Source organism: Protopterus annectens, chromosome 12.part0 (assembly GCF_019279795.1).
Source record: "Protopterus annectens isolate FY-2018-M chromosome 12.part0, PAN1.0, whole genome shotgun sequence".
Taxonomy (NCBI): domain Eukaryota; kingdom Metazoa; phylum Chordata; order Ceratodontiformes; family Protopteridae; genus Protopterus; species Protopterus annectens.
The window spans coordinates 36379850-36396924 of NC_056746.1; the positions used below are offsets into that span (position 1 = coordinate 36379850).

Here is a 17075-nt window from a genome sequence, read left to right on the forward strand (position 1 = left end):
TTTTTTTTTTTTTGGAAAGACAGAAAGTAGGAAGAAAAACTAAGAACAACGGTAATAAGAGGCTACACTAAGTAACGAAAGGAAAGGAGATTACTAACAACAGGAATTTAGAAGTACACACTATACAATAAGTGAAGGTAAAGTTACCAACTATGGCAACAGAAGAAATACGATGTCGTATGAAGGTAAGGGACTAGAAATATAAGAAAGATTAGAAAATATTAAAAAACAGTAACAAATATAGGAATTTAGAAGTACAAACTGTACAATAAGTCAAGTGAAAGTAAAGTTACCAACTATGGCAACAGAAGAAATACGATGTCCTATGAAGGTAAGGGACTAGAAATATAAGAAAGATTAGAAAATATTAAAAAACAGTAGCAAATATAGGAATTTAGACGTACAAACTGTACAATAAGTGAAAGTAAAGTTACCAACTATGGCAAGAGAAGAAATACGATGTCGTATGAAGGTAAGGGACTAGAAATATAAGAAAGATTAGAAAATATTAAAAAACAGTAGCAAATATAGGAATTTAGAAGTACAAACTGTACAATAAGTCAAGTGAAGGTAAAGTTACCAACTATTGCAACAGAAGAAATACGATGTCGTATGAAGGTAAGGGACTAGAAATATAAGAAAGATTAGAAAATATTAAAAAACAGTAGCAAATATAGGAATTTAGAAGTACACACTGTACAATAAATCAAGTGAAGGTAAAGTTACCAACTATGGCAACAGAAGAAATACAATGTCGTATGAAGGTAGGGGACTAGAAATATAAGAAAGATTAGAAAATATTAAAAAACAGTAGCAAATATAGGAATTTAGATGTACAAACTGTACAATAAGTGAAGGTAAAGTTACCAACTATGGCAAGAGAAGAAATACGATGTTGTATGAAGGTAAGGGACTAGAAATATAAGAAAGATTAGAAAATATTAAAAAACAGTAGCAAATATAGGAATTTAGATGTACAAACTGTACAATAAGTGAAGGTAAAGTTACCAACTATGGCAACAGAAGAAATACGATGTCGTATGAAGGTAGGGGACTAGAAATATAAGAAAGATTAGAAAATATTAAAAAACAGTAGCAAATATAGGAATTTAGACGTACAAACTGTACAAGTGAAGGTAAAGTTACCAACTATGGCAAGAGAAGAAATACAATGTCGTATGAAGGTAGGGGACTAGAAATATAAGAAAGATTAGAAAATATTAAAAAACAGTAACAAATATAGGAATTTAGAAGTACAAACTGTACAATAAGTCAAGTGAAGGTAAAGTTACCAACTATGGCAACAGAAGAAATACAATGTCGTATGAAGGTAGGGGACTAGAAATATAAGAAAGATTAGAAAATATTAAAAAACAGTAGCAAATATAGGAATTTAGAAGTACAAACTGTACAATAAGTGAAGGTAAAGTTACCAACTATGGCAACAGAAGAAATACAATGTCGTATGAAGGTAGGGGACTAGAAATATAAGAAAGATTAGAAAATATTAAAAAACAGTAGCAAATATAGGAATTTAGAAGTACACACTGTACAATAAATCAAGTGAAGGTAAAGTTACCAACTATGGCAACAGAAGAAATACAATGTCGTATGAAGGTAAGGGACTAGAAATATAAGAAAGATTAGAAAATATTAAAAAACAGTAGCAAATATAGGAATTTAGAAGTACACACTGTACAATAAATCAAGTGAAGGTAAAGTTACCAACTATGGCAACAGAAGAAATACAATGTCGTATGAAGGTAGGGGACTAGAAATATAAGAAAGATTAGAAAATATTAAAAAACAGTAGCAAATATAGGAATTTAGAAGTACAAACTGTACAATAAGTCAAGTGAAGGTAAAGTTACCAACTATGGCAACAGAAGAAATACAATGTCGTATGAAGGTAGGGGACTAGAAATATAAGAAAGATTAGAAAATATTAAAAAACAGTAGCAAATATAGGAATTTAGAAGATAATAATAATCACTTATCTGTGAATGCGCGAGAGTGAGGTCGAGCACATCTTTCATGGAAAGCGGTAAATGAGACCTGAGGTAGCTTAGGGCTGGTGCATTATAGATATAAGGGACAAGCTCAAGAGCTTTTTGGTTACCACGAGCTTTAGTAATGGCCGAGTGGGATCTGAGGATCAGATATGAACAGAACAGCTGAGGATAGAATGAAAATTGACAACATCAGATCAGAGATATATAAAAAGAATAAAGAGAAAATAAAAGGATTATTATATAAACAAAGGTATTTTGTTCAAGGTAAAAAAGAAGAAGTTTCACCCTATTTGGCTAAGACAGTTATAGAAGACAGTGGGATAATTAGAGAATTAAGAGACGAGAAAGGGATGGCACCAAAGAAACAGTATGAGATTCTGAATATTAGAGTGCAATTTGTCAAAAAGATAGTCAAAGGGCAATAATTAAAGAGAAATAATGAATGGAATGTAAAGAGTTTTAATGAAAACACAAATAAAGATATATATAGACAGATTACATAACTGGATTTAATACTGAAGAAGGTTATATTCATTCAGCTGTTGGTCTGGATGGGATAGGCTGTTTAATGTATAAGAACATGGAACAATGGCAAATAGAAAGATTTATAAGTGTGTTGAACAAATGGTAGCAAGATGGTATTCGATATACAGAATTATGTGATGGAGTAATGAAATTAATTTGGAAGAAAAGAGATGAGGGTGATAACAAACTGGAAATCAGTTGTCTTAAATAATACAGATTACAAAGTACTTATGAAAATTTTACAAATGCAGATAGAATATAGGATAAATAAGGTGTTAGAAATGGATTATATGGAGTTAAAGGGAGTGGGTATCAGGAGACAATAATGGTAGTTAGGGAAACAGTGGTAGATGCAAAGCAACGAAATAACGGAAAATTTTTGATAGGATATATAAATAAAGCTTTTGATACAATAAATCGTGAAGTACTAATGGGAATCTTGAAAAATTATAGTGACAATGTGAGATACTACCAGCTAAGCCAGAAGGAGTAGGGTAATAAATGTGTAACATATACCAGCACAGTTAGCTGGAATTTTTTTAAAGAATTATATGTCACTTGTATATCAAACTGATTTGTATGGATGCTTGTGTTGAAAAATGTATTTGTAAATCTGCTTGTGTTAAAAATGTAACAACAGTGTGCCCTGCTGGACAGAAAAATAAATATACATGTATTATTGTAACTGTTTAAATGTATATGTTTTAACAGAGGATACTGGAAGAGAAGAGGCTAATCTCAATCCACCTGACTTTGGAAAACCGTAAGACATTAAATTACTGGACCTAGGCCATAAAGATGTTATCTCACAGTTTTGAATGAAACCAGAGATGTAATATCTGTAAGAATTATGGTTAATTATTTCCTGTACGAAGAGCGGAAGTGGTTTATGGTTTTATGACTTCCAGGAGCTGCAGCAAATCTTAGCAAGGGTCTGTGTGTGTGTGTGTGTGTGTGTGTGTGTGTGTGTGTGTGTGTGTGTGTGTGTGTGTGTGTGTGGATTATTGACATATAGATGCTAAAACCTGGTAGCTTCTTGCAATGGGGGGGTTGCGTGGGAACCAGAAGTCAGTTGACCAGATGTATGTGATGTCATTCTGTAATCTAGAACAAAATAATGTTGTAATATTAGTTGAGAATGAAGTCTCATGGCAGTCTGTTTTTGAAACCTGACGTCGAAGGATTACTCACCTACTTCATCTTGCCTTGCTCTAGTAAGTGAGTAGGAAATAGTAACTCTTTAGATTAGTCAGGAAAATATAGTTAGATTAGTTAAATACTGTTTTTCTGCATCTCTGTAAATATATTCATCTGTGTTATTTTAATAATTCCTGTGGGTGAAACTATGATATTTACTGTAAATAAATATTGAGTATTTCCATGTTCTTTTCTTATTTATTATTATATTTAAACTTTTCATTGAGGCTGGTCCTTTAGAGACTATTTTAACCTTTGAGAGTACTCATATCTGTTTGATGACTCTGTGGCCAGTCCTGAAATCCTTACTGCATTGGTCAAACTACCATTCGTATTAATATTAATTTCACTCAGTATAATTTGGTACCCTTGTAAGAGCCTTAGAGTAGCTTGCTTGGGAGTGTCTGCTAGCAGTAACTACCTCATAGTCTGGACAGAAAGGGGCATGGCTTGTAAACCTGTGCCTGCCCTTCCCAGGTGTGTGTGTGTGTGTGTGTGTGTGTGTGTGTGTGTGTGTATGTGTGTGTGTGTGTGTGTGTGTGTGTGTGTGTGTGTGTGTGTGTGTGTGCGCGCGCGTGTGTGTGCGCGCGTGTGTGTGCGTGTGTGTGAGTGTGTGTGTGCTTGTGTGTGTGTGTGTTGTGTGTGTGTCTGTGCAAATCAGATCTCAAGAAGTTTGTGTTCCAGATGCTTGGAGCAGGGACACGAAGCACTGGTTTCACAGAAAAAGTGCTGGAGGACTTGGCTTGGACACGCTGGCTGAGGACTTAACTCAACAGCTGTGCCAATGGGTGCCTTACTGGGGACCTGGGGCAAGACAGAGAGAGAAACCTAGACCCTGGGCTGAGTGTGCTCCCTGTGTGCTGCTAAGAGAAATTGTGCTTGATGCAGAGAGCTGCATCTGGAAATACTGGGTGTATCCATTTTGTTTCAAGTGAACATCCCTCTCCAGTGTCAGTGGTGAGGATTGAGGCTCCTTGATGTCTGGTCCAGAATGGGGATGTCACCGTGAGTATCAAAATACAGAAAGTAATTCAGGCAGTACATAAGAATAAAAATTTTAGAGTATTAATAAATGGATGGTTTAATGAAGAAATAAAGATGAACAGAGGATTGAAACAAGGATGTCCTATGAGTAGTGTATAATTTGTTATGGTTATGAACTGTACAGTGGTGAAAATAAATTGAGATACCATAGAGGCAAGAGTTATACAAAATCAGAGCACTGAATATCCAATTATTATGTCTTATGCGGATGATATGATTTTAATAACCAAAATAGTAAAATGATGGAATAAATTATTGATAGACAAATGACTGTTTGCAAAGTTTAGGAATGTGATAAAACTAAAGGATTTGATCTGGAGAAAGTAATAAACAATATTAATTTTGGGACTGGTGTAATTTCGGTTTTAGAAGTTACTTTTGGATCTAATGAAGTTGTTATGGAACAATGGATGAAAATTGTACAGGATTTAAGAGAGTTGAGTATTATACAGAATAAATATAGATGTTGCCAACTGGCTTACAAACCGGACTCACACTATGGAAGTGGTGGACTCCACATCAACCAGCAGATCCATTACAAGTTGGGTGCCACAGGGGTCAGTGCTTGGCCCCCTAATGTTTGGTATATACTTCTCAGATGTTCAGGTCAAAAGTAAGGGGTAGTGGTTGACCAAGTCTGCAGATGACTGCAAACTAGGTGGAATTATTGAATCCTCAAAAGATGTCAGTATAGTCCAGGAGGGTCTCACTCAGACCATCGACTGGTGTCTTAGTGATGGTCTCAAACTAAATGCAAAGAAATGCATCATCATTCTCTTTGGCACAGACAATGTCCCCCTCGCACTACCAAATCAGCAGCAGTATCCTAAGTACCCATGGAGTGGTAAGTGACCTGGGATCACAAGTTCACTGTGACCTAAACTTTGACCACCATGTGTCCACTGTAGTAAGGAAAGCTTTCTATGTAGCACACTTGATTAGTAAAGGTATTACCTTGAGAGCAAAATAAGTTATAACCCCCCCCCCCATACTCTGCATTTATCTGGCCCATAATTGAGTATAACGCCCCATTCAGTATGCACTGCACTAAGCACCTGCAGCATTAGGGAGACCTCAAAGGTTTCTAACAAAGAAGATCAATGGGCTCCATCATGTGCCTTACACAGACCGACCAAAGTCCCTGTCACTATACTCCATATCATACAGACTTCTTAGGAGAGACTTACTGCCTGGCCTACAGAGCAATCTAAGGCCCAAACCTAATGAACTTACTGCATATCCATAAATCAAACGGGACTAGGGCTAACCATTTTAGGGACCTAAATATGGCCTGTGACTTAAATAGGACATGCTGGAGGGACAGATTTATCTCCCACCAATTGCCACATCTTTGGAACAGGCTACCAATTCATAGAAAACAGCGGACCTCTATGACACTGTTCAAGAGGAACCTGAATGAATAAACAGAATATTAAAAATTCTTACCAGGGATAGAACCCACAACCTCCTGGACATTGGCAGTCATCACTAAATGCAATCTTGGGTACTGACATAATTTCTATGGTATTACATTGAGATGAAATGGCTAGGTCTACAATGATCTCTGGGTCGATAGCCTAGTAATCTCCTATGATCCTATGATTTTATAATAAAAGAGTTATCTTGATTAATTCATTATGGATGAGGAAGACTGCATACATGGCAAGTGTGTGTATATATATATATATATATATATATATATATATATATATATATATATATATATATATATATATATATATATCTTCTTCTTCTTCTTTTGGCTTTTCCTGGTTAGGGGTTGCCACAGCAGATCACCTGTCCACTCATGATATATATGGTGTCCCTTTATAATCTAAAAATACTGAAATCTTGAATTTCAGTATTTCGAGACCATAAAGGCGAATTTTTAAAATAGCGAAAGTGCATAATCACGAATTCGAATATCTCAAATTTGCGGCTATGGCTTTACACTACGTTACTTGTGGTGTTTTGTGTGGATGGTGCCAGGTGTTGTATGTGGATTTAGGTGGAATTTAAGGTAAGTGAGCGCTTAGTAAGGGTTTGGGTGGGAGTTTGAGTGTATGTGAGTGTGTTTGTAAGTTGTACATGTGGGTTAGGGTAGGCAGGTGAAAGTATGAGTGTGTAAGTGTTGGATGTGTTGTTTTTTGTATATGTGTGGTGTGTGTGTGTGTGTGCGTGAGGGACTGTAGAATGTCTGGGTGTGAGTTTACTTTCTTTTTCTGTTTGTGCGATCGCGAAGTTAGTATACATAAGTAGGGGGTGTCGGGGGTGCAGCCCCCCACATGGGGAGTACAGTGGGGCTTGCCCCACTGCTTATTTGTAGGGTAGGTTTGTGGAAGTGTGGTGTCATGTTTTTGTGCGTTTTTTTGTTCTGTACTGTGGGTATTGTGGTGTATGTGTGGTGTGGTGTATGCTGTGTGTTCGGGACTTCAAATTTTGTGGTAGATTCACCTTTATGGTCTCGAGATACTGAAATTAGACATTTCAGTATTTTGAGATTATAAAGTGAAAAAAAATATATATATATATATATATATATATATATATATATATATATATATATGTGTGTGTTACCTAAAGATAAAAAAGCAAGTTATTGAATTACTATTTAGATTTATTGAGGGCTCTAAGTTGAATCCCGTTAAGGGATGAATGTTATATGTAGATAATGATGCAGGAGGTTTGGAACTATTAAATCCAATTATGTATGGTGCATCTTTGAATTTATTTAGAGTGTTGGAATGGATTAATGGTGATGAGTGTTTATTTAAGAACATTGTTTAAGGAAAAATATAAAAAAGAATGGGATTTACTTAGATTAAATAAAACAGAAAGAGAACAGATGAATGAAGAAACAAAACGTTACAAAGAAAAAATAAGGATGTGGAAATTAAATATCGACGAAGTTCAGAATAACATAAAAACATGGTATGAAAACATTATGACAGAATAATATTATGTAAATCCATGGAATAGTTTAACAGAAAAAATTACAGCTATAAAATTAAGAAATTTTTGATGCATGAAAAATGAGCGTCAACATTTTCTGTGGAGATTACAGAATAATAAGCTACCTTGTACCTGTGAAGGCAAATATGCCATATAAAATATAAATGAGAGAACATGTCTTTATTGTGAGGGATTAGAAATCTCAGCTCACATTTTTTTTAATTGTAAGAGCATTCAAAAGTTATGAGAAGTAGTAAGAGAAAAGAATATTTTGACTAAATAAAAAGGATATGAGCAACTGAATATGGATTTTATGAAGGTTTGGGTAAAAAATATATTAGAAAAGTTAGATAAGAAAATGTTTTGTATTATATGGGTTATTTGAAATCAAAGATTGACAGAGATTTTGTTTAATGGTAAATTAGTTATTTCAAATTTTGTGAGTAAGAATAAGTGGTGGTTGTGGAAAAAGGAGTGATTTGTAATTTTGTTGAAATGTGCTTTTTTGTTCTTTTTCAATACTGTAGACATACAAATATGTTTATAATTTATTTTGCACTTTTGTAAATAATATATATTGGTGTAAAATAAAGGACCCCTACACTTCTCAATAGGTGCCATGGGATCTTTACACCCCCCCCCTGAGCTGCCACCAGCTCAAGCACATAGGACCTATGTTTAATATCTCTTCTGCACTGCAGCACCCCCTTAATGCTACACTGCAGTGTCAGCAACTAATTTGTCTGGTGAAAGAACAGAACCACAGCCTTCTGCTGTAAAGAAGAGTATGCCAACAATTGCTCCACTAACACTGACAGTTTCAGAATTTAAAACTTTATAAAGTTAAGGCATCCAGCTACTTCACAATCTGTTGTCCATGGAATTTTATGTCTAGCCCTTCTACAAGCTTCATTACAATTTAGCACATTTAAAATGTATAAAAGATATGGCCGCGGTGGTGCAGCAGTCAGTGTTATCGCCTCACAGCAAGAGGTTCTCCGGTTCAACTCTCGGTTGGAGCGCATTCTGTGCGGAGTCTGCATGCCCTCCCCGTGGTCGTCAACTTTAAAGACACGCAGGTAGGTGCATGCATGAGTGGGTGTGTCTTCTTTGAAGGTTGGGCGCCGGGCTGGCAACTCGACACCGTAAAAATCCACTGCCAATCATAAGCAGACCCGTGATCCGCGGTGGTGACCCCTAACCAGAAGAAGCCGAAAGACATTACTTAAAATACATAAAAGATGCTTAAAGACATCACTTCGCCATTTATTAAATCACAACAAACACACATCCATGTAATACCACTCAGTTTCTTTAAAAAAAAACAGCTTCTTCTGAGGTCTGATTAATAAAATTTTAATTAGAATCATAGCTATGTCATTTAGCAGATCAACTCCCTCTGAGTTTCTCTTCAACTTTGACTAGAGCAAAAAAAAAAAAACATCAAAGTTGAAGACCAGAGAAAAATAAGAAGCAAACCACAGTTAAATTATGACAAACAGTGCTTCAGCTATGAACACAAATGCAATATTAGTATTGATTTATGAAGCCACAATATCCTTGTGGCTTCATAAGGTAATGCCATATTGCACTCCCATACCAGTGGCACCTGTCAGTCATGCTCCCTGACAGCTTGCACCCAGGACAGCTGCCCCTTTTGTCCCAACCTAGTTATGACTTTAATCCCAGAGGACATATATACATACATTAAACCTCTGTCCCTCCTCACATAGTGCACAATAAATGTCATATTATGAGTTGCTGCTCATGTGTGGTATATATGATTTGTTAACACAGATAAATAACCAACCCATCTTACCAGTCATCTCTGCACTTAAATGAAGCCGTCTGCCACAAGTGTCTGAGAGCATCAAAAGAAAGACTTCTCAGTTCAAACACCAGAGTCGTAAAGAGTTCTGCAGCCTGAGAATAAAAAAAATAAGCATAACTTCCCTCGCTAGAGTTTATTTTAGCATAGCTAAAGTCAAGAATTTCTGGCAATCAAAGCAGCAAACATGTAGAAGAGCATGTAAAACAGCAATGGAAGCAAAGTTATGGAGGTGCAGATAAAAACTACCTTCCATGCAGTACAGAATAGCTTTTTGTTCTTGCCAGTACAACAACATAAACCAAACATGAAAAAAATAACACTATATGCAGTATTCTAAGAGTCAGCCACCCTAGAAAAATTATTGCTGTCCCTTTATCTGCTTCCCATTGCCAAGTAACCCTGTTAGCTAGCTTGGTTAATGGCACAAAAACATACAGATTTATTACATAATGACTAGTTTGACATTTAGACCAATAGAATGAATTGCACCATTCTCCTGCTGTCTTAGTAGTTTGGGAGTTTAGCAGAAAGGGCATACGTTTATGTTCTCTTTTGTTATCTGATTTTTTGTGAGTCACTTTTAAGATAACCATAATCAAACAAGGACTGTCCTGTGTTTCCTTGCAACAACTGCATGCAGCATCAAATAGCTTCATAGGTGTTTAGTAGGCTAATGACCACAAGGGTCTTTTTAAGCCTAGCCATGCATCCCAAATCTCTGACAAGTTTTCATACCCTTGCTATAGGTGTGAGCAGGGGATTGGGAGATGAAATATCTACAAACAGGGGCCTGGGAAATGAACCATTTATGGACTTAATGTGTCCATTACAGACACAGGTGCCAAGCCAGGGATGAATTTCCTGTTCCCCATCTGGATGGGGAGCCTGTTCCAGAGATGAGGTAGTTTCTACGAAACATACCTGTTTCTCAAGCAGGTCCTATTTATATCACAGGCAAGGTTTAAGTTTCTAGAATGGGTGATTCTGGAGCTGTTTGTTTTGTGGATATGCAGGAGATCCATCAAAGTGGGGTCCTGTATGCCAGGCATAGATTTCCTTTCAACAGCCTGTAGGAGACTGAAAACAGGGATAGGGCCTTGAGGCGGTTGCATTGGGCATGTTACTTACACTCTGTATTCTTTTAGTGAGGAACCTTGGTGGACATTCCAATTATTGAATATGCCTTGTTAGGTACATACCAAAGGGGGCACTGTACTCAATAATAGGTCTAATGAATACCAAATACAGTGGAACAATGATTTCCTCACTACTGCAGACACGTGATGGTCAAAGGCTAGATTACTGTCTATGGTTGTCCCCAAGTCCCTGACTACTGGGTCAACCCTTAGGGGGTGTGTTGTCAATATGATAGTCACCAGGGCTGGATGACTTCCCAAAGGATACTATTATGCATTTCTTGGTATTTAGTTTTAGTTCATGACTCTGACATCAGTTATTTGCCTGTGTCAGCCCTTTCTGGAGAACATTTGTGCCAGTGGGGAATTCAATGATAGCTCCTAATTTGCCGTCATCTGCAAATTTAGTCAGCCAGAGGCCACTGACATTGGCCTTGACTTCAGAGAAGCAAATGCCAAAACGGAGTAGTCCCAGGACTGATCTCTGAGGGATTCTGCTTGTGACTGACCTCTTTGTAGAGGTGGACTCCCCAATTCTAACTTTCTCGGTCCTGTCTGTGAGCCAGCTAGCTATCCATTGGGTGACATAAGAGTTTTTACCTAACCTCTTGAGTTTGTCAACAATGGCTAAGTATGGTATTGTGTCAAATGCCTTGGCCAGGTCAAGGTAGGCAGTGTGAACCATTTTCCTTAATCCATTGCTTTGGTGACTTTCTCAAAGAAGCCCACCAGCTTCAGTAGGCATGACCTGCACTTTGCAAAACCAAATTGGGTTGAGTCCTGTGCCTGGCGGTTTTCTATGTCATTACTGATCATTTCCATGATAATGTTTTTCATGGCTTTGCATGTAAGATGAGTGAGACTTATGGGTCTGTAGTTTCCAGGGTCTGTGGATGGCCCACCTTTGTGCATACACACGACTGTTGCTGTTCTCTAGTCAAGAGGCATGAAGTCTGTCTGGAAGCTACAGTTAAATAGTAATTCCAAAGGGCCTGATAGGCCACGTTTCATGCTATTTAGAAGGCATCCTGGAATATTATCTGGGCCCATAGACACAGTGTTTTTGGCCTTACTAACAGCATTAAGGACCTGTTCAATAGTGATAGCAGGGGGAGTTACATTTGATGATATTTCTTGAGGGAAGGTTGAGAAGGATAGAGAGGTAAAGTTGGCACTGAATTTGTTTGCCAGTAGATTTGCTATATCTTCTGACTCAGTATAGGTGGCTCCATTAACAATGAGCTCTGCATACAATTGTGTATTGCCTTTGAGGTTACAGACATAGCGAAAAATGCCCTGTGGTTGTCCTTCACCTGGGAGGCCAAATTTACCTCAAATTTGGCTTTGCTAGACTATATTTGTCCTCAGAGTTGTTTGTTTAGTTTGATGACAGTACTTCTAGCCTGCTAGGTCCTGCACCCCCCCCCCCAATTTTTGTCATGATTTTCTTCCTTCTGTTATACATCATACTGATGTGATTCCACCAGAGTGGCTTGTCTTTTGAGTTAGTTCTGTATTTCTTCCTTGTGAGTGGGTATAGCTGTGTCTACACAGCTATTACATAGGATTTTTGAGAACAGTTCTGAGTAGACAGCAGTGTTCTCAGAGTTTATGGGGGCTTGAAACTTTTCCAGGTTATCACTTTATAGTCGGAAGTTAGCCTTAGAGTAGTTCCTGAACATTCCAGAGTTAGCTGGAGTTCCAAGTTTTATTTTTACTTCAAAGGAGACCATGTTGTGCTCTGACCTTACCAGAGAAGACATCGCACTAGGGAATGTGCAGCACTCTCCCATATCAGTGAAGACCAGATCCAGTATGACTGCACCCCCAATCTGGTCCATGGAGTTTGTGTTGATAAAATCCAGGAATCTCTGTGCCTGTATGCTTGATGTCATATAGGATTCCCAGTTAATAGTGGGGGTAATTAAAGTCGTCCATGAATATGGTATTGGGTTGGACAGTGAGTGCTTTGAATAAGTTTAATTACATGGTATGGGTTTCCTGTGTCACAGAGGGGGACCTATAGCTTTCAAGGAACTGGTATGGGATTCTGCCTATGGTGATTTGAGCATGGAGAAGCTCAAGTGCATTTTCCTCTTTGACCCATATTGAGGTATATTTATTTTTGATGTAAATCAAGACACCTCCATCTTCAGTCCCAGTTGGTCTAATTTGAAGAAGACATTATAACCTTGCACTTTAGGTGGGCTTTCCACAACTTTAAATCATGTCTCAGTGACTGCACAGCATTATTTAGGGTGAAGAGAGCTTCTAGGGTGGAATTTTTTGTTTAGACTTCTGGCATTGAGCAGTAACACCTTTAGATTTTCTTGGTTTTAATTTGCTTTGATTTGCTATGTCGGAAATACTTTTGGTTTGACATTGCCTAAAAAAGGCACTATGGGGGGAGAACAATGTTTTAGCTAATATTCAAAAGCCTACAGTGAGAGGTGCACATCATCCCTACTAAAGCAGCTTGGTCTGTTGACCATCTCCTTCCATGCTGACAAATATGCATCTATATTACATAATCGAACTATTAAAAGTTCAAACGTCATATGGTCGACACAATATGATCAAACTTTTAAAAGTTCGAAAATGTAATAAAAAAAAATAAACCAAAGAAAAAACCTACCTGAACGGTTTAGGCAGGGCGGCAAGCTCCCCTGCACCACCACACCCACCGCTCTTTAAATATACCAACTCCAAGATCGCACTATAGTGCAGAAAGGGAAAGCTTCTCATTCCGCACTGTATGGAGATCTCTGTTGAAATGTTCTAACTTTTAAAGTTCGATCATATGGTGTTGATCATGACGTTTGAACTTTTAAAAGTTCGACAACGTGATATAGACTCAACAAATAGTACACCCCATTAGAATGACACCAGATACTAAGCAAATAATTAAAGTCTGTCATCTTTTGTTCATATTGTGATGTCATCCATGGAGAAGGTAAAAATGCTGCTCAATGCTAGGCTCATACCAGCCTAGGACACATTCTGGGAGCTCCAAAATGTCTTCTTCATATAGTCTAGTCTTCATATAGTCTATAGAGGTACGTCTCAGGTCATTTACAGCCATGTGGACTACAACTGATAAACTGCAATCAGAATATCAGTTTTAAATTAAGGTTGACACAAAATGTATTTTTTATTATCTGGGATGGCAATAATGATATACTAGTTATCCTGATCTTTATGACAAGACTACTCTTCTATCCCAGAATTCTTTGGTCTGGTGAGTCATGATATGAAATATTATAGCAGCTACATTCATTTTTCTCAGGTTTAATTTCTCCATATGTTTAGAGTATATTAATACCACGGAAGGAATGAGCCTCACCTTAAGTCATAGTTAAAGATCAGGAAATCAGTATCGCTTTATTCACCTTAAGTCATAGTTAAAGATCAGGAAATCAGTATCGCTTTATTCACCTTAAGTCATAGTTAAAGATCAGGAAATCAGTATCGCTTTATTCACCTTAAGTCATAGTTAAAGATCAGGAAATCAGTATCGCTTTATTCACCTTAAGTCATAGTTAAAGATCAGGAAATCAGTATCGCTTTATTTTTCCATAACTACAGTGAGTAAGCTTATCAGCACCCAGAATTTAACCAGAACTGCCTTCTTGTATAATTCATACAAGGTTACCTACACTATAATTATGTTTCCATATAATTAGGAATTACTTTTCATTGCTATTACTACTGATGATATTTGGGTGTTCTTGTTCAACAGTGTTCTAGTTTTACTTACATGCCTTACTATTTTTAATGTTATGCTTGTAAACATGCAGGCCTCCATAATCCACAGCTGTGGACATTTCACTAATTAATGTTGTTTTCATTCTTTCTTTAACTACAACATCTAGTTTTCTTGTTTGTACTTTACAGTTGTCACTGGATGATATGATCAATGGATCTATAAGGCAGATCAGTCTAAGGATTAATAAAGCCTTCCCAAGATCCACCCTCAAATGACATGCCCTACCTCCATAGAGCAACACAATAAAGGCTTGGAAACAATTTGCAGCTGCTCACCTAGTTATTTAGGTTCACCTTAACGCTGCCAAGGATTTCTCTCTGCCTAACATGTTCAGGTAGTTTATTTTAAAGATGGATAAATCTATCATGCTCACATATCCTGTCTGTTTTCTGATGAAAATTTAAATCCTTAGTGAGGATGCTTGCTGCTCTATTAATTTTGATAAATGTATAAAAGACTTCTAAGAAGGCAGGGACCCTTGTGGCCTTAAGTGCTAAGTATAACTTATCATGGAGGAGTATATAAAAAAGGAAGTTATGTTGTACTATAACATTCCATCTGTGTTGTTTATCTTCTTTTATTCATCACTAATGGGTTTGGTTCCGAGCCTTCGGAACCAAGTTGGCCTTTTTACAAAGCTCACGCCAGCCAAAAACTCTGGAGCTACGTTTCTACCCAGAATGCCCTTCTTCCTGTTACCTCAGATCAAGTTTGCTAGAGAAAGAGAAGTAAAGCTGAGGCCACTTTTGTGCAAATACCCTAGGACACCACTTGGACCCAAAGCATCCCACAGGAGCCTTTGGAGGGGGAAGGAGGGTGGGAAATAATGAATGAAAGAAGATGAATAACACAGATGGAATGTTATGATAAGACATAACTTATTTATCTGATGTTGTTAATTTTCTTTCCATTCATCATTGATGGGAGAGAATCCCAAGCTACCTTGAGGTCCATGGGCGGCCCTTATGGAAGAACATTCCTGAGTACCATTGAGCTGAAGGCACTCTCCCTATGGAGACCAAGTCCAATTTGTAATGATTGATAAAGGAATGAGGCTTAGCCAAAGTAGCTGCTGCGCAGATGTCATCCATGGAAGCCCTGGAATAGAAAGTTATGGATGTTGCCATAGATCTAGCAGAGTTAGCTTTGACTTTTGGCATAGATTCATTACTGAGGGAATAGATGAAACATATGCAGTCCCTTAGCCATTTCGATAATGTAACCTTGGAAACAGCATCTCCCATTCTGGGCCCAGAAAAGGAGATGAAAAGCTGTTCAGACTTACAGATAATTTTAGTCTTGTCTAGGTAAAACCTCAGTTGTCTATGTACATCCAAGGAGTGAAGGCAGTACTCTCCTCTATTGGAAAATTTTGGAAAGAACACTGGTAGGTCAATGGTCTGGTTAATGGAAAATTCAGAAACAACTTTGGGAAGGAAGGATGGATTCATCCGAAGTGATACTTTGTCTTTATGGAAGACCAGATAGGGGCTCTTGATACACAAAGCCTGCAGCTCCGAGACTCTTCTGGCAGATGTGATGGCTATCAAGAACAAGGATTTCCAAGACAAAAACTTTAGGTCACACTGCACAGCAGGTTCAAAAGGTTTTTGAGTCAAAGACTGAAGGACTAAAGTGAGGTTCCATGGTTCCATGAGTTGCCTGATATGAGGCCTGATATGAAAGGTCCCCTTAAAAAGGCCTTGCATAGACATAAAGAGATAAGAGGGGTGACATCTATGCCATTGTGGAAAATAGAAATTGATGCTAGGTGTACTCATACAGTAGAGGCAGAGGCTCCATTATAAAAAAACTTAGCCAAGTATTGAAGTACCGCAGTTACTGGAGCCGAATAAGGGTCTAGCATGTGATCCTTAGACCAGATGGAGAACCTGTTCCATTAATCCTGATATTGTTTTCTGGTGGATGGTTTATGAGAGGCCAGAATGATGTCTCAAACAGGTGAGGAGAGATTAGCTTGCCTGGCAACTAATAAAAGTAGAGAAACCAAGCTGTCAGCTTGAGACTGGACAGATTCAAGTGACTCAACCCTTGGGGGTGAGTAATCAGATCTGGAAGAGGGTCCAGAATCCATGGCGGGTATACTAGGTGAGGTCGAAGGAAGGGGAACCAAACCTGTTGAGGCCAGAACGGAGCTATGAGGATCACCTTGCATGTCAACTGAAGAGCTTTCTTTAGAAGTTGTGGAATCAGGGGAATGGGAGGATAGGCATAAAGAAGTCCCGTGGGCCAATCGTGGATCAGAGCGTCCCTCAGGGACTCCCCCTCTGGGGAAGAAGGGCAAAATAGCTGCTGAACTTGTTCGAAGGAGAGGCAAAAAGATCACAGCAAGACTGGCCCCAGTGGCTGAAGATTTCTGTCACCACTTCGGGGTTGAGGCACCACTCATGTTATGCAGGAGGATACATATGCTCAGTTTGTTTGCAATTACATTGGAGCTCCTCGGGATATGCATTGTTATCGGAAAGTGTTTGGAAGTTATCGCCCACTGCCAAATTCTCATGACTTCTCAACGCAGGGGGTAGGACTTGGTTTCTCCTTGCTTGTTGATATACCAGACCACTGACATGTTGTCTGACTGGATTGCAACT

The 17075-nt window shown here is 38.0% G+C and overlaps 1 protein-coding gene across 1 annotated transcript in view; it reads right to left on the reverse strand.

Annotated features, from left to right (window-relative positions):
- The window catches only part of LOC122816128, a 730565-nt gene that overhangs the window by 136316 nt on the left and 577174 nt on the right, over positions 1 to 17075 (reverse strand). The window contains exon 8 of the mRNA XM_044088887.1: positions 9550 to 9653. Coding sequence (XP_043944822.1) covers positions 9550 to 9653 — 104 coding nt within the window. The remainder of the gene's footprint in view (positions 1 to 9549; positions 9654 to 17075) is intronic.